Genomic DNA, 18,772 nt, shown 5'->3' on the forward strand with positions numbered 1-18,772 from the left:
CTTGCTGGGTCAGGGAAAGATGAGCTGAGACCCTCTAGTTGGCAGGATTCCCGGGGCACTTCAGTCTGGGGACTGGGGCTTGGAATCATGCTAGATTCAGCCTGCGTCTGTGCCTACAATGAACAACTTTCTTGGGGAGCTTTGCCATGCCCTCTTTCTTGGGGACAGAGGTTTTGGGGGTGGGGATGGGAGAGGGGGGGAGAAGTAGTAGGATATAAACCCACACCATTAATAACCCATTTCCTTCTAAACTTTCTACCCTTAAGAGTGAATTGGCTGGAGTTTCCAGAGGGCTTTAGGTCATCAGCACTACAGTTAGGAAACAGAAAAGCTAGCCAACAAAAACACATCTAAACCACAGACAAAATTACTACTCCGTGATAACCCATCCAAAAAAGGCACTAACCAGCCAGAGCTGCACTAGCCCATGGCTTTCTGAGCTCCCCAAAGGTCTAAGAAAAAGCCCGAGGCCCAGAGGAGGTGAGCGCTGCCAGGGCTCACACAGTAGGGTTTACCCGGGCTGCTCCTGTAATTCATAGCACCCCATTCATTCTCAAAGCATCCCAGTTTGGACCATCAATTTTATGGTCTTTAAACAAACAAACACATTGAAAAGTTGACTCCAGGCTTAGCTGAGGGTCCTCAAGTTGGCTCTGCAGTCTCACTATGCCTATTGGACTCTTCAGCCAGAGTCAGCAAACTCCAGGCCGCAAGTCAAGTCCAGCCCTGGCCTGTTTTGTATGGCCCACAGCTAAGAATGGTGTTTGCGTTTTTAAAAAAATAGTTTTTTTTAAACAGGAATATGTGACAGAGACCCTATGTGGCCCAAAACACCTAAAATATTTATTGCCTGACCCTTTACAGGTAAAGGTTGCCGACTCCTGATCTAGCCAGCTGATCTTGCATTTTGGGGTAAAAGGCCAGGATCCTGGGTCATTATGAATGTCTTTGGCCCCCAAAGTGTGTTGTGTATCCTCATCCTACCTTTGCCTAATTCATCCAGCAGAAGGCCTGATGCTGGGAGGCGCATGGCATTTGTGGGGACATGTCACCTACCAGAGAACCCCTGTGGACACAAAGGCATTGGTTGAGATTCCCTCTCTATCTCCTCTCCAAGGGTCAGCAATGGCGGAGGGAGAGGAATGAGGGCTAACGCCTTCCTGTGCTCCATCTCTTCTGGGGCAAGGACATACCGAGGCCTCCAATCCTGCATCCTGTCTCTTAGATGCCTCTGCGGCCAAGGCCCCATTGGTGATTCCCTACCATCAATTATATCCTGCTGTCCGATCGGGCCCTTGGATACCCAATTATTTAATGTTCACTTTTATGCTGCCGTACATGTGCTCAGGTGTATGCGCAGGTGTGTGTGCATACGTGTCCTACACCATGTTTTTAAAATGTTTGTTTTCATTAGTTGTCAACTGTCTCAGAGATTTACATGGTTAGAACTGTCTCCAGCTTCCCCTTCCATGGGCCGGCGGTCCTTGTATGTGCTGAGGAAGCCCCTGGGAGGGATGTGCCTGTTGTACATACAGATGCACGTGTTTGATCACCCCCGGGATTGCATCTCCGACGTGAGGGTCTTCTTTTCAGAATCACCGTTTCAGTCTCAGCTCTGGGAGAGTGACTCCAGTTTGGGGGGAATGATTCTTGGAAAAAACCCAACAGACCTGTCTGGTCCTCTCCGGCTTCGTCACTGACTACGTGGCTGTAGGAGACACACTCAGGGCCTGCGGGTCCTTTCCCATCAGAAGAGTCCTGCTGCCCTTCCAGCTGGAACGCTGACACTTTATGAAGCCCACGCCGTTGTCTGGATGCTGCTCATGCCTGGGATCTCAGGAAGAATGCAGAGCGTGTACCTGGTACTTAGAAGCATTTGGAAAAGGGGCACGTTGGCCAACTCTCAAAAGGACTCAGGACACTGCGAGAGCCCTTGGTGTCCTATTCCTGCTAGGACCTCTGAGAGCCCCTGCAGCACAGTTGACAGGAGGTGGCAGGGTCAAGGCCAGACCCAAGCTTCCCAACTCCTGACATCGCTGGACAGCAGAGCACACTGCTTCCCGTGGATTCCCCGAAAACATGAACATCTCTTCCGGGGGAGGGGGGGGGGTCCAGAAGGCACCCAGCACTGCCTTGCACTTGGCAGGTCAGCAGTCACGTTCAACGGACTTATTCAGAGAGCTGGATGTTTGCTATTCTGGGAACATTGCTCGAGGAAAGTGCCCTTTCTTTCTTTCTTTCTTTCTTTCTTTCTTTCTTTCTTTCTTTCTTCTTTTTTTTTTCTCCAGATGGTCTGAGATGTCTGTCTCATAAATCAGAATTATATGATTATTAAAATCATTCTGAATCTCAAATAGACATTCATAAAAGAGTGTTCTTTTTGTCCCCTTCCCACTTCTACGGTGGGACATTGTGGACAGTGTTTGTATTCTTGGGGAAGGCAGTTATGTGTGAGCTCACTGTTTGTCCCTATTCACCTGTGCCCCTTCTCCCCTGCAGACCCGCTGCTGCCTTCCCCGGCGGCGGACACTGACGGGCAGGAAACACCTGGCTGTGGTTTGCCTCTGCCTCCATCCCCACTTCTGAACTCTGAAATGAGGCATCTCTGGAAATCTTATTTAGGGTGGATGTCAATGACCAATGGAGAGGGGGTGCCATCAGGAGCTGGCTTTGCTGGTTACAATGGGAGCAAGCAGTTAAAAGCTCTGAGAGTCACTTACAGTTTTCCCACCTTTGAATATACTAAACCAAGAGCCAGTGAGAGGGTCAGAAGTGACTGGTCCTTGGGTCATTAAAAATAAATTCAGGCCCGGCCGGTATGGTTCAGTTGGCTTATGAACCAGGAGGTCACGGTTCGATTCCCGGTCAGGGCACGTGCCTGGTTGCAGGCTTGATCCCCAGTGTGGGACATGCAGGAGGCAGCCCATCAATGATTCTCCATCATCACTGATGTTTCTCTCTCTCTCTCTTGCCCTCTCTGAAATCAATAAAAATATATTTAAAAATGAATTCAGAACGACATGCTAAGCGAAATAGGCCAGACAGAAAAAGTTAAGCATATGATTTCACTCAAATGTGGGATGTAAAACTAAAAGCAACAATGAACAAACAAAACTCATAGACACAGACAACAGTATGGTGGTTTCACAGGGAAGGCGAGGGGGGGTGGCAAAAGATAAAGGAGGTCAATAGATGGTGATGGAAAGTGATTTGACTTGGGTGGTGGGCACCCAATGCAACATACAGATGATGTATCATAGAAATGTACACTTGAAACCTATATAATCTTATTAACCAATGTCACCCCAGTAAGTTTAATTAAAAAATAAAATATACATGCTGGTCCCTGTGCTTCTTGCCAGCACTTATTCTCGGAGCTCTAATCAGCTGCTAATCAGCTAATAACTCAGTTCCCCACCCCTTCCTCGTGCCTCACAGCTTCGCTGGCTCAGCCCCAGTCGGGATCCAACCCTTTGCAAACCTGTGCTCTGTATGTGGAGACACATGGCTTGAAACTCTTCCTCCCCAGCCTGACTCCCAGAAGAGAGGCAGTTTGAAAATAGGACAATTTCCGTTGTGTTTTTTCTATCTTTATTATGTTTTTGCATTTGATACAAACCACTCTCTTATACCACACAAAATACATCCATTCTTGTGATTTTAAAGTGCATTTCCCCTTTAACATTGTGTACAAAAATATTTTTTTTTTTTTTTAAAACGTGGAAATTTCTTGACAAGGCACTTTTAGGCATCAAATGAAGCTGAGTCACTTCAGCTGGACATTCACATTGACATCAAAGGGAAACATCATCCTCACAGCTGCATTCTTGGAGCCCGCCTCCCCCTCCCGCCCAGCAATCTCTAGGAACTGAGAACAAAACTGTAAAACATTCACAGCTTTACAACCGGGCTGCAATGCTTTCCGACCACAGTGGGAAAAGCCGCCCAGAACCACAGCTACCCTTCCCCGCCCCAGATGTGTCCCACTTCAGGAAGTGAAGTAGCTGCCAAACTGTCTTTGGATGACCCTGTAAGGTCCCACTGTCGGGTTCACTCTCCCCATTCAGTGATCACGTCTGAAGAGATAAGTAGATTGGGACCTCCCAGAGCAGAGCCACGAGGCCTGTTCCGGCAAACCACATCCAGTCGAGGAATTTTAAAAGAGGAAACAAATGAAAAAACAACCAAGGTTTCCATTCACTGTCCATTAAGAGCCAGAAACAGGCATTTCTAAAAAGTGAGCAAACAACCACTTTTGGGGCATATATATATATATATATATATATATCCAAGTGCCTACAAAGTGACGCTTGTTTATATAAAGCAAATTATATGCAAAGATCAAAACCACAAATTCGTTTAGCAGTTCAAACTTTACATCTTTAAAAAACATTGAAAGAGTCATGTTTTGCCACCATTAAAATTACATTTCAGAGAAAAAAAATAAATTCTACCTTGATTCTGAAATTTAATTTCTAGAGAAACTACATAACTCTATTTCTCACCAGCTCCCATATAACAAGAATATTAAACAAGAGAGAGAAAGAAACCCACTCAAATGCTTCATCTCTTCCAAGAAACACTGAAAGCTTGTTTATTATATCTTTATATAGTCCAGCTTATTTATTGCACCTAATTTGCAAGTGCTCCCCAGGGCACAGGGGGAATAAATATGAAACCAACATGGAGCTGCTTGCCCATTCCTGGAGCACCACACCAGCAGCAGGAGGCTGGGCTTTCCGGGGCGACTCGGGAAGGACCCCGGACTGGAGGCCATTTGTCATCACAACCAAGAGCTGTCTGAGGGCCAACCCTACAGGTCAGGCTGCAGGGAAGTCTACAATTGAGAACCATGCCCCTCTCTCAAGTGTGTAGACCTGTGGGCTGAGGGTGAGCCACGGAGAGGCTCCTCACGTTCTGGGACAGAGCCGGACAGAAGGAGGACTGCTTGGTTCGGAGGAGACAGTATTCTTCAGATTCTACCACCTCACTGAATGGCAATGCTGACAGGGAAGTCGGGCAACCAGATTCCTTAGTGAGAGCAGGATCTTTGCAAGCGGGTGAGGACTTGCCCTGTGAAGTGAGTGTCCCAGGTGCACTGGCTGGGGGGGCGTGCAAGCAGAGCCACCAGCAAAAGTATCTGGGGAGAGCTGGGAGCAAAGCAGGGGAGGGGGAGGGTTTATGGCTGTTTTAGAAGAGATACTTATCACTGAATTACCCTATTTCAAATTTTGACACAGGAATGCCTTAGGATCACTATTATTGACAGCCATACACAAGTCACTTGAGGCGTTTTTCTCATGAACACAGAATGATCTCATCACCTGTAGTCATGTCAACGACATGTCACCTTGTACCTTTCTTGAAATGGAGGAGGAAGAGGGGGGAGGCTTCTTAAAACAAAATCAAAATTTGGCTTCTATTCAATTTAGATTTACACTCTTAATAGCTCTGACCACCAGATTTGTAACACAAAGTGCTCTCTGTGTACTTGATGTAAGATATGCTTGGATCAAACACAGTTCTGCCCCATTTCAGCAGAAGTAAATGTGATTTTCCCATAAATTACATTATCATGGCATCCCTCAGTGCTGCCCACCTGGGAGAGGCATAAACAATAAAGCACGAGATTGCAGACTAGTAACAGCCAGTTTTAGGAATAAGATTTACATCAAGCACAACTTAAAGAGCGTTTAAAAAGTTAACACATTTTAAAGTTCAAAGAAAAAAAAACACCACCAAACTCCAGGAGCCAAGACACTCCGTACCTGCCCGACACCCGACAGGATCTATGAAGAAGCTGGGAGGTGTTTCCTGATTGATTTGGAAAATGCAAACGGAAGGAGACTCTCTGCCTGCAGAGTCCAGTAGCTGTGCATCCCACTTCCTGCCTCCCTTAGGAAAACCTCACTTTAGTAAATCAGGCAAAAGGAAAACGAGACAGTCATTTAATCTCCAAAAACAAAAACAAAAACAGAAAAACCCCAAACCTTCTACAAATACACATGTAAAAATATTTTAAACACCCCAGTACAAACCAGTCTTGCCCCAAAATAATCACAGGATCTGGGGATCCATCTGACAGTGAAAGTTCCAGGAGTCTCACAACCACATGACCCACCAGATATTTAATTCTTTTGTCCAGTATGGTGGAGAACAATTAATGTCTGCTATATTCAGAGCTGGCAAACATGGGAGAACTTAGGTTTTCCTTCTCTGCCCCTTTCACATACTCACACACCATAAATAAGGACACCCAAATCAAAGTCCCTGGGTGCTTGTAAAATGTCCTGGGTCCTGAAAATCACAGTCAAAATAAAAGCAAACATGTTCGGAAGCCTTTGAGGATATATTGGATCTGCCAATCCAAATGTCCTGAACACAGTGTAAAAGATGAGTCTCCAGAAAGGGCGATCTAAAAATCCTTGTATAAAGAACGCGACGCCTGCCAACCAGCCGAGCAAGTTGAAACACCCCTTGTAAGTGAGCCTCCTGGTGACTCCGGGTAAGTCTGAGTGCTTAGAAAGCTCCCCCAAAAGCCAAGAGGAGAAGCGAAACGTGTCCCACTCGCGGCTGTCCTGCCTGTCCTGAGCCAGCAATTCGCACCGCGGCACGGACGCCAGTTACTCTGGCTCACCGGCGAGCTGCTCTCCACCGGAATACACACGGGGCCCAGCTCGAGGAAATGCCTGTCTCCCAGGCCGATCTGCCTTTATTATCTTTTCCTGAACATCCGATGAACTGTCGAAGAAAAACACCAACAAAAAAAAGGCATGGAGACAAAATGTGAAGAACACATAGACGTGAGACAGCAGCAAGAGGTAGGAAGGCCTGGCTGGGTGGAGAGAAGCCAGAGAACAGCAAGGGGCCAGAAGGTGGCTGGGGCTGGAGTGACATTCAAGTGACTGACTTTCCTAGGCCGCTCCTCCACACAGCCCGGGCACCCTCCGAGCCGCGTCGTGGTTAAGCCACCATCCTCTAGCCTCGCCAGCACTGCCTGCGGGCCCGGCTCCTGTCCAGACCCTCTCTGGCACCATCCTGCCCGTACCGTGTGGCTGCCACGGGTGCCAAGCAGACCGGCACACCACGGCCACTCTGCGTGTGAAACTGGTTCTGTGGTCTAAGCCGGGCTGGACTTGCTGGTTGAAGGAGACAGTGAATAGGATCCTTTCTTCTCGGAAAGGGTGCCAATGGCAGTTCAGCTATTCTCTTGGCTTTCCATCTCCGTCCCACTGTGACTGTAGCTGGGCTCGTCTGCACCCACTCAGCTGGGCTCCGCCACACGTGGTCACTAATAGTAGGGCCCTAGCTTTTCATACCCTAGGTAACTAGGCCACTCCGGGAACAGACCGTAGGAGCACCGAGGGCTTCCAAACTGGTCAAAGGAGATTCCCAGATCGGGTCCATTCCGTGACTCGGCCGGGCCCTGAGTGGACTTTAATTCCGCCCGGGTGATGCGATAGTTTTTGCCTTTGTTGCTGTCCCAGTACGTCTGCCCGTTGCACTCGTAACACACAGCGAACTCCATTCTTTCATAAGACTGGATTTTCTCAGGCAAGCGGATGTCAAAGGAGAACGTGTCCCTGTCTGAACTAGAGTAAGTGTCCTTCACATACGAACAGGGGAAGTCTGTGAAGCTTTTCCAGGTGTCGAAGGTCATCCTGATCTTCACCGTCTTCTCAAACGCCAGGTTCTGCACCTTCACGGTGCCTGCGACCGCTTTGTCCTTCAGCACGCAGTTCTCCAGGCAGACGCGGTCGGTCTGAAGCCGGTTTCTAAAGTCTAAGTAATCTGCCGAAGGCTGAGAAAAATCCAACACAAAGCTCTCGCTCTCTGCTGTCGTCAGACTCACGATGTTGTCTAGGAGCTCAGTGATGTTAAACGGAATATCTAACGGGTCATCAAATTCTGAGAACACTTTGACCATTGTCAGGGCCAGCCCCTGGTTGTCTGCGAAGGACACTCGCTTTTTCACCTTTTTCTCCTGGACGGTTGGGGCCACCACTCCACTGGCTTCATTCTTGCTGCTCAACTGAATACAAGGCCTCAGAGGTTTGCTTGGCTTTGGTGAGATCTTGAAGGCGAACCTCTCTCTGCGCAAGGAAGGGGCCATGCAGCTGTATCTGCACTCTATGTCCACAGCCATCATGGGGTTAGATGAACAGGCTAGAACGCTGGCAGAGGGAGAAAGAAAGAAACAGCAATGAGATCAGACTGACGCTGCTTTTCTTCATCTCTGTCCACACGGCTACCGTTCAGTATTAACTCAAGTGTGGTCCAGATTAATCAAAGAGAGTGACAAAAAATGAGAAAGCCAGAGACATAATGGGTTTGACCCCATTTTCCAAAAGAATGACAGCACTTCCCTAGGATGCAGCAGGCACTTAGCGATGGCCAACTGGAGGAACACACACGTTCGGAGAAAAATAAAACAATAAGTAATAGCCATAACATAGTTATCTAAACATTTATCTTATTATTTTTAATCTTTATTGTTGAAAGTATTACCTATGTTCCCTTTTTCCCACCACTGACCCCTTCTAGCCCATCCCTGCCCCTACCCCAGGCCTTCACCACCCTATTGCCTGTGTCCATGGGTTATGCATATATGCATACAAGTTCTTTGGTTGATCACTTCCCACCCACCCATTAAACATTCATTTTTAAAGGGTATTTGTCTTACTGTTTCCTCTCTAACAAGGTCAAAGGAGTGAAAATTATAGGGGCCATTTGCTTTCTATTATCCGTTCTTATGGCCATGCAATTGTTCTGGAAAGGAGAATTCTGACTTAATTGGGCAAGATAACTTTTAAGAGTGCTGACCACTGGGTTCAATGAAAACAAATAAACACGGAAACTTGCAAAGTACTTGCATTTTAGTTTTCCCCTGGTTGCAAAACTTTGTTAGAGTGTACTGGAATTACACCTTCAGCTTTAACTTCAGCACAGGTAGTTGGTTTAAAAAAAAAGAGAGAAAATAAAAACCTGAACAGGGACAAAGCCCCTCCTACTCTGTCCACCGTTGACAACCTGGGTTTGAGCAGAGGGAGAAGGAGTTCCTCCTTGGCCACAGCCGCTTCCTCCTTGCCTGAGTCAGCACAAGGTCAGCTGCAAGTTCTCTCTGCCCAGCCAACTAGCCTGCAAACCAACCCCGTACGTGCTTTCCTGCACGACGTTAAGACAGTCCATCAGTTCATTAGAGAAACGTTGGGAAACTCTCAAGATATTGTGTAAACTGAATTCTAAAATAAGGGGTCAGTTAGAGAATGAAGATTTGGTAAAGTTACACTGTTTGGACCCAGTAGTGTAAATTAAATTTGCCCGAGATCCCTTTTACCACTAAGCTATAAGAACAAGGAGAGCCGGGGATCGGGAGGTGAGGTTCCAGCCAGAGCTAATTAAACAATTCCCCTGGCACCTTCTAGAGCCTAATCGGTTTTGCAACATTTTTCCACGAAAAGCAAAAGTGAGGTTAACTACCTTTGGACCCAAGGGTTACTGCCCCAGAAGCATTGCACAAGCAACCCCTGACCAGAACCCCTTCAGTCTCTCAGTCTGACCATAACTGGAGGTGAGGCCTCAATCTCAGATACGATGTGACTATCGGCCACTTTGCCTGTCCTCACACGTAGATTCCAATTTTTATTAACTGGAACATTCTCCAAGAATCAATCACCCAAGTGCTGATTTAGTGTAGGCCTTCCTGACCGTCTGCTCAGGAATTCTCCAATGGACTGTGACAGGAATGACCATCACCCAGAAGTAGTTCTAGCAACAGAGACATGCAAGGTAATAGCTTCCTACGCCCCTGGAAGGAAGGCACCTGGACAGGCATTTTTATCTTCAAGTGGCATGAAAATGATCAGTGCCAACGCAGGATGCACCCGGCTGTACCTCAGGCCCCTTCTCCTGACAGACTGTCCTGCTGCTCCAGCCCTTTCCCTCCCGCAGACCAGGGAATATGGGCAACCAAGGCCGGCCAGGGGGGAAACAGACTGAGAAGACACACATTTGACCCAGCAGGGCGCATAGGACCTGGAGACCAGTTCATTGCAGGACAGGATCGTGAAAGCATCAGCAGTTGTTACTCCGACCAGAATGGATGGTCAAAAACTTTGCTTCCAAAAGATGCCTGACTGGGCCATGCCCAAGGGTAGATTTCAGTGTTCCTGGTCAAAAGGGGGCAAACCCTAAACCTCCACAATAACGAGAGAACATGGACAGTCTTGCATCAAGGCTTTCCCTGTTCCACTAGGGGGAAATTACACACCACCAGCCCAAGCTGGCCAGGGCTAGACGTCATGGGGATTTCTCTTGCGAAAACTATAGGCTTGTACAGAAAATAACCCCATGACCTTCCTGGTTCCAGGAAGCTGACCTACTGACTTTCTGGTTATGCCTTTTATAGTAAGTAATTTAAAAAATTTTTCTTTTTTTTGGTATTGAGGCCAAGACATTTCCCTTTCCATTCTCTTGTACTTTTATAAGTACTGTAAAGACAGAAAAATAAGATGCACCATTAATCCCCCCTTCCCTTCGCCCCAAGAACACCAAAACATTAGGTAAGCAGTCGCAACAGGTTATAATTTTTAAAAGACACAGTCACCGACCCCTTCAGCATTCCTTTATCCCCTCCCAAAAGGTTCGGTTGACACAGTATGAATAAAGTTGACATCGTTCTCTCTGTACTCCGATCATGGGGCCCTTATTCACAGCCATAAAAGCCACTTGTATTCTATCCTGTCATTATCACCCGAAGCATCTTTGAGATGAATATCTGTGGGTGAGGCAGCATATTACAGAGAAGAGGTAAGTTAAAATGGCACAGTCCCTGTCATCGAAATGTCCAACGTAAAACACAGAGCCCCGGCCTAGGCATGCGTCCACTAGCTGTGCCACCTGCTGCAGGTCACTCAACCTCTCTGGGCTCCAGCTTCCTCCTCGGAGGCCCCTTCTGGCTCTGACATTCACCGTTACTCATAATGCCTGTTGGTTCTTCTCTTCCCACTAACTTTCCCCAAGTACCTCAACTTCAAGTTTGTGGTAAGGCCTCCAGCTGTCTTCCTTCATTCTTGGCTCCTGGGCAGCCCTGCCAAATGAACCATTTATTTCCTCTCTCCTCTGCACCCCAGCTCAAAGACCTCACGCTCGCTCTCTTCTCTGCACCTTGGGTCTCCCAGGGAGGCCTGGCCACACAAACCACAGGCTCCAACACCTTCTAGCAACTCTCCAGTTCCCAAGTCAAGTCTTTCCTCAATGTTCTTCCCTTCTGCAGGAAACAATGCCATAACGCGCCCCCAAATCTTCTAGTATGTCCTTCTAGGCCCTCTATCTCCTCTTTTGCAGAGTCTCGTCCACACCCCTTTTTCTGTGTTCAAGAGAGTGGAGCGTCCAGGCTGGAAGATTCTACAGGTCACTATGACCTGGATCCCTCTCGGACCCACCTCCACCCCCACCCCCTCTAAGATCTTCCTCTGCCTGTCGGGGCACCTACCTTTGAGGCCGCGGGGCAGCCCCCTCCCCAGCTCGTTCGGAGCTGCATCGGAGAGCCCTGAGGGAGGTGGCAGGGGCAGCCGCCACCACCGGTCAACGCTCAGTTCCTGGAGAGGGAGGAGGAGCCCAAACTATTATCCCAGGGCGGGGTGGAGGGGTAACCCCGGCCCGAGCCGCGCCGCGCGAGCGCCCCCACGCGGCCGCCTGGCCCAGCCGGATCAGGACAGCCCCAGTGTGGGGACCTGAGGCCAGGGGACAGGGTTGACGCGGCGCTCTATGTCTCCTCTCTCCCGGCGGCCTGAGAGACTACAAAGTGTGTTTCCTAGAGTTTTACGGGGAGGCGCGGCCCTGGGAGAGAAGAATCGACATTTCTTTGTGCTCCAGACCCCATCGCCCAACTCCGCAGACACTCTGCAGGGGCAATAGAGGGCAAGGGTACCCCTAAGTCCCAGCCCCAGCCCCGGGGACCGCACCTCGGGGGAGCACGTAGGTCCGGGCAGGTTCCATCCCACCTCTAGCCCCTGGATTGCCCGCTCCACGAGGAAGCAACAGCTTCCTGGAGCCCGTCTAGAGTGTTCCACCCTGGAGCGTAACTGCAAGTCGGACGGAGAAAGTGCAGATGGCAGGAACGAAAGAGGGTCTCCACTGCGCGCCCCTCGCCGCCATGACCCCGCGCTCGGACGCCAGGACGCGGAAGGACGTACCTGGTACAGCTCATAAGCCCCGAGGTGCAGAGGCTCCAGCCCGCGGCCGCATTGGTGCCAGGGTGGCTGGGGCAGCCGGAGCGACAGCAGGAGCGGGGGCCGAGACTCAGGTCCGTGCCCTCCACCGGCAGCCGCATCCGTCCGCGCGCGAGAAGCCCGCTCGCCTCCCTACGGCCCGCCGCCCGGGACTCCGGCTGCCGGCCGCCGCGCCGCTCCCTTTAACTTTTGGGCCACCTCTCCCCTCTCGGGGTGCCATCCCAGACCCCCTTTCACGTGAACGCCCCCCGCAGCCAATGGGCGTGCCGGGACGCGAGCGGCGGCCAATGGCCGGGGAGCCACGCTCCTGGAGAGCACCGCTGCGCCACGTGACCCCCGGCGCCGGGAGGGACGGGGCTGCAGGGAAGGCGGTGTGTCGCTGTTTCATCAGAAGCCGGGGGACAGGCGCCAGGGGGCAGAGGCACTTTCCTGCAGAAGAGCGCCCATTACAGCAGGAGGCCTGGGCACGAGAGGTTTACGGAGTTTCCTCTTTCAGGCACAGTCCTAGCGGGGCAAACCTTTCTATACTTTCCCGCGGGCCCCGCCTCCATCTGCACTTTAGCTGCGGGGTTCACGGAGGACCGTGACTTCCCCTACCACCTGCGGAGACAGGGGGAGCCCTGAGAAAAGACTTGTGTTTCCCGGCTATTTCGGTGGCATTCTTTGGGTTAGCTATTCCCAGATCCTGGGATAGGGTCCAAACAATTCTTGAGCCCAGCTGATGTTGTTCAGTGGTTGAGCTTCGATCTATGAACCTGGAGGTCATGGTTTGATTCCTGGTCCCAGCACATGCGGGGGTTGTGGACTCCATCAGCAGTGTGGGGAGTGCAGGAGGCGGCCCATCCATGATTCTCTCTCATCATTGGTGTTTCTCTCTCCCTTCTTCTCTGAGATCAATAAAAATATATTAAAAAAAAAACCCACACAAAACCCCCACAAAACAAAAACACAATTCTTGGATGCTTGCTTTGTGCCTGTCATGGTCCAGGTATTACTGTGAAAGGAATATAGTACAATTTTTAAAAAATAATGTTGATATTGGGGCAAAGGACTAAACCCATCTCACAGAGGGCTGCATGTATATAGTTGAGGGTTTCTCAGGTAGGTATATTTTAGAGGAAATTACCTGACTTGAATCTGTTATAAAAATGACCTGGATTAATCAATAAAGAAATTAATAAAAAAATGACCTGGAGGAAGCAGGAGGAGGGTGGGTGGGAAAAGTTCAATCAAAGAACTTGTATACATATATGCATAACTCATGGACACAGACAATAGGGTGTGAAGGCCGGGGCAGGGGGTAGGGGGCAGGGACAGGCTAGAAAAGGTCAATAGGTTGAAAAGGGGACATAGGTAATACTTTCAACAATAAAGATTTTTTAAAAAATGACCTGGACCTACAGGGCTTCCATGATCTATCTCTATGATATAGAGAATGATGAAGTTCTAAGAGACCAATAGCCCCTCCTCTCCTATGAGAATAACAAATTTACATTTATATAGTCATTTATATAATCTCCTTTATGATCAGTCAGCTTTGAGCTGGTCACTTTAGGGCTGAGGATCCTAGTTTTCTAACGTTAATAACTTTGGGAAGCTGATAGAGGCGTGCCAGCTTTTTAAAGTGCCAAGTAAAGACATTGAATTAAAAAGAACCAAAAAACAACATCTTCTGTTACTATCCTTTTATTTTTTTTAAAAAAATGTTCTTTTTAACAGCAATAACAACAGAATGCAGGAAGGATGTATTCTCAGAGTAAGGTCCTTTACATTGGATATATTTGGCTTTATGAAAATTCATTATGTTGAATGTGGTATTTGGGAAATTCTGCTTTCAGGGATAGAAGAGCACATCCTAATTTTACTAGGGATCTAAGACTAAAACACTGGTCGGTTACAGTAATCCAATACAGGCCTTCAGTTTACAGAGTTTCCCCAGACATAGTCTCCCTGTCTGAAGGGCGATCATTAGTCCTCTTTCTTCTCTTTCAATGGGCAAATCTGATAAAGGACCACCTGCGAAATCAGCTGTTGGTAGGCGGTTGGCAAATAAAGCTTCTGTGCAATACTCCCTTTCCCAATTCTAACCCCCCTTTAATAGCTGATGAGTGGGTTGAAAATTTATTAAGCCAAGGGTTGGCTGCGTTTCTCGAGCGTAGTGAGCATGTTAACGGAGTGGGCAAAGTTAAAGAGCCAACAGGTATTGCAAAATGTATGCAGGCAAAGGGTGATCTGCACCAAACTGGGAAGAAGTTGGAACAAGTAAATACAATTTTACAGCATTAGGGTTTGGAAGCATCTTCCTTACATAGATCTAGGAAACCATGGGTAGTAATTTCCCCTGTGGTTTCGATGACTATTTCAGACCAGGAGAGTGGGGCTAAACTTAGTTGTGGCACACCACAGTCTTGGTAGGTAGGAGTGTGGCATCTATGAGTTTGAAAAGAGCTCAGTTTCATTTGCGATCAGAATGGATCTGGGGTACAAGGTCTGGAGGGCTGTTCCAGCAGAATGCATTGCAGTCCCAGAGTCCAGAACCTGACAGCTGGGCTGGCCCTTGGACACGGAGATCTTGCCTCACCTTCTCATTTTAGAGCAGAAAGAAAGTGAAAATGGATAATTTCAACCCTTTAGCCAATGCATACCAAATTTCTTTTATAACATCTGGCATTTTAGTTTTAATTTCATTTAATAAGGCAACCATCCCCTCCGCAAATAAATAAAAAAGATTAGCATTGTCTAATCATTATTATTTTCTTTTTCAGGTCTATTAGTGGTAGCACTGTCTTTTCTTCCTTCAATGTGGGCTTATTGGTGACTCCTTCAGTTCCTTCTTACACATTTGTTCATTCATTCAACAACACATTATTGAATAACTACTGTAAATCTTGGTGCTAGAGATGGAAAAAATGAAAAGTATCTTACTCTCAAGAAGCTCTGCGATTAAATAGCGATGTAGGATAAATGCATGGAAGGTAAATCTCTCTGTGTTGGGAGCTAGCAAGAAGGCTGTGCATGCGTAGCAGTGGAGGTGCGGTGGGAGTGGGGAAGGTCAGAGAAGGCTACTGAAGAGGTGACCACTGAACAGCATCCTGAAGGGGGAGTTAGAGTTTAGGGGTAATGGAGAGAGCATGGCAGCAATTGGCAAAGGTCCAGAGCTCTCTACCTTCCGCTAAAGAATTTCTACTCTGCTGATTAAAACAACGTTTCTGTAGGATGTGTTAACATCAGCTTTGTACTCATCCAGAATGTTTTTTAAAAATATTGTTAATGTCTTAACTCCTTTTCAATTTAACACATTTCAAAGACAGCCCAAACCGAGGTCCTACCGTCAGCCAAGATTTTGGGAGAAAAATCGTTTTGTTTTTTTTCATTCTTAGAATTATAACATTGCTTCTCATTGAATAAAAAGTATTGCAGAGCAAATCTAAATAAAAATAACCAAGGGTCAGAACTAAAAAAGAGAACATTCTTGTGCCTGATGAGAATAGAAAGAGAGAAAGACTTTCCAAACTGCCCGAGTCGGTTTATATTTAGACGAGTGAAGTTGTTTGCACCTGTCAGAGCCGAAGACATGTTCTGGGCGCATCGTGTTACCTGGGGCCCTCTGCCCCTCGTTCAGATTTGACTGAAAGTGACTTGCTAGGTCATGTCTTATGCGTTAGGCAGATGCATACTTTAACGGAGGTTATTCTGTAAGCCTCTAACTATGGAGGATGTGTCCTTAGCCTGGGAGAAGACCTAGGCTGGTTTACATGTCCAGGGCTCATCAGGGCATTTTCCTCACCCTTGAGGGCTTTTGAGAACCTGGGTGAGTTTAATTTGGGGACCACTCTTTTAAGAGCTATGTATATAGAGCAACTTCTATTCCATAGCTTCTTACCTTGTACAGAGCTTTGTACAAACCTGACATGATAACTTTCATTTGTATTATTATTTTTATGATTATAGAACTAATACATGATCATTGTAGAAATTATGGAAAATACAGGAAAATGTGGAGAAGAAAATAGAATCAGCACCACCCAGCAGTCACTACCAATATAATTCACTGTCTTTTCGTTCAGTATTTATTCTATGCATGAACATTAGATTATCACAACCATAGAATATGTGAAGTTTGATATCTTAATTTTTTTACTAATGACTGCTTCTCAGTTTTAGTATTATCATAATTTAGTATTAGTATTATTATAATTTTTCAGACATGCTTTTTAAAAATATGTTTTTATTGATTTTAGAGAGAGAGAAAGGGAGAGGAGAGATAGAAACATCAATGATGAGAGAAAATCATTGATCAGCTGCCTCCTGCATGCCCCCTACTGGGCATCAATCCTGAAAGCAGGGCACGTGCCCTGATGGGGAATCAAATTGGTGACCTCCTGGTTCATGGGTTGACACTCAACCACTGAGTCACACCAGCAGGGCCAGGCATGCTTTTTTTTTCTTTTAATATATATTGATTTCAGAAAGGGAAGGGAGAGGAAGAGAGAGATAGAAACATCAATGATGAGAGGGAATAGTTGATTGGCTGCCTCCTGCATGCCCCTACTGGAGATCAAGCCTGCAACCTGGACATGTGCCCTTGGTGGGAATCAAACCCCAGACCTTTCAGTCCGCAGGCTGACTCTCTATCCACTGAGCCAAACCAGCTAGGGCTAGACAAGCTTTTTAATGACTGTGTAATATTTCTTCATATAAAGAGATCATACTTTTGTCCTGACCGGTTTGGCTCGGTGGATAGTGTCGGCCTGTGGACTGGGGGGGTCCCGGGTTCGATTCTGGTTGGGGACATGTGCCTAGGTTGCAGGCACATCCCCAGCAGGGGGTGTGCAGGAGGCAGCTGATCGATGTTTCTCTCTCATTGATGTTTCTGACTCTCTGTCCCTCTCCCTTCCTCCCTGTAAAAAAATCAATAAAATATATTAAAAAAAGAGATCATACTTTATTTTCTTATTGTGGGGCACTTAGATCTTTTTTCATTATTTTCTCTATTGTAAATACACTTTTTGAATCTATGTCCACACCCCTGATTATTTTTTATAACCATTTCCCACAGAGTACAGACAGACATTCTTCAAACTCTTGATTTATATTGCCAAATTGTTTTTTAGAAAGATCAGTATTGGTTTTTTATTCCCACTACGGGAGAAAATTAAGAGTTAAATAATCTTACTAACGTCTTGACTTGTGGACTTTGGGAAAATTATATATCTCATCTGACAAAAAAGCTGTATGAGAATTTTGATTAATGAGTCATATATTCTATACCTGGGTGAAAATAGCTGCATTCCTCATCGTTTGCTTTAGCATTGAACCTCAAAGTACACAGCCAACTTGTGTTATAAATGAGGACTTCATAACCCACATTATTGACTAAAATGGTATTAAGTGGTGGCTGGTCAGAGAGAAGGTGGAGAGGCTGGGAATGAGGCGGTATCACTTTGCCACAGGCTTAAAAGGAATTAGGCAGAACCCAGGATATATATTTATATTCTTCGCTCATTTATTCCCTGTCCGTGACTGGTGTGGTCATAAATTACGTTTAAATATGTAACTAAATACATATGATGCAATGGATAGCTTCCAGGTTTTCACAACAAGTGGCATACGTTTCTGTGTGAGAACATGTCACTCTGCTTCTAGGCTTGGGACAGCCCATTTGGCCGCTGCGTGCCTGGTCCCGAGGTCTGGGCTGTTTCTGCTGCGTGCCTGGGGTCAGATCCCTCAGCTACAGCAAGCGCTTGGGGGTTTTGTGTAAGCAATTGTTCTTCAGCCCGTTCCATCCTGTCTTTACAATACTGCCTGGATCATCCTCTTAGAAACAGGCGATGATATAATTCGTATTAAGAAAACAATGACTCACTTGAGAGATGAGGTAAAAAACGAAGTATTTACGTACCGTGATTTTAAAATGTGCACCAACGCTGTTTTCCAACCACTTTAATTTTCAATCGCGCCTTGCTTTCTTTGAAATTTAGAGTCAGAAGCTGGACTGACTTCATGCTTTTCCCTATGATCACTTGATAGCCTCTGGAGAATTACGACTTAAAGACTGCATTCTTCCTTCTCCAAACTCATGGTAACCAGTTCTCCACACAGAGCCACGGGCTGTTCTGGAGCTAGAAATGGAGCAGTGAAGGCTGGGAAGTCACCACATGTTGAGAATGTTCCTTCTCAGCCCCTTGCCTTGCTGGCGTTTCCAAGGAGGCACCACGCTCAGGGGCCAGGGAGGGAGCCATCGTCCCACGTGGCCATTTCATCTACTGCATAATAAAACGCGGAGGACAATAGTGCATTTGTTGTAAAGGCTGCTCAAGTTTGTTATAAAATTACACTTCACCAAAAACAACAACCTGAAAACTAACTATTCGTATGAGTCTTACTTGGTAGGTAGCCAGGACTATAAAATATGGAAAGCCGAACTTGGACGTTGTTTTCATCTAAGCCTTGGAAATAGACATAATCATATCTTAAGCCTTAGCAACAATATTTATTATTGTTTCTGTTTTCCTCTATTAATTCTTTGGTCATTTCAA

The 18,772-nt window shown here is 46.9% G+C and overlaps 1 protein-coding gene across 2 annotated transcripts; it reads right to left on the reverse strand.

Annotated features, from left to right (window-relative positions):
- Positions 1-4,360: 4,360 nt before the first annotated feature.
- Positions 4,361-12,436, reverse strand: PPP1R3B (protein phosphatase 1 regulatory subunit 3B). 2 transcript variants are annotated; one of them, XM_080661841.1, is made up of 2 exons: positions 12,198-12,436; positions 4,361-8,174 (listed from the first exon to the last, which is right to left on the reverse strand). In XM_080661841.1, exons 1-2 carry the CDS (start codon positions 12,332-12,334, stop codon positions 7,292-7,294), a joined length of 1,020 nt encoding a protein of 339 aa, XP_080517967.1. In that variant the 5' UTR covers positions 12,335-12,436; the 3' UTR covers positions 4,361-7,291. The 2 variants fall into 2 exon arrangements, with proteins under 2 accessions (XP_080517967.1, XP_080517968.1); XM_080661842.1 differs by lacking the exon at positions 12,198-12,436 and adding an exon at positions 11,495-11,601 and having other exon boundaries at positions 4,573-8,174.
- Positions 12,437-18,772: the final 6,336 nt, after the last annotated feature.

This window comes from Plecotus auritus, assembly GCF_963455305.1.
Source record: "Plecotus auritus genome assembly, chromosome: 3".
Taxonomy (NCBI): Eukaryota; Metazoa; Chordata; class Mammalia; order Chiroptera; family Vespertilionidae; genus Plecotus; species Plecotus auritus.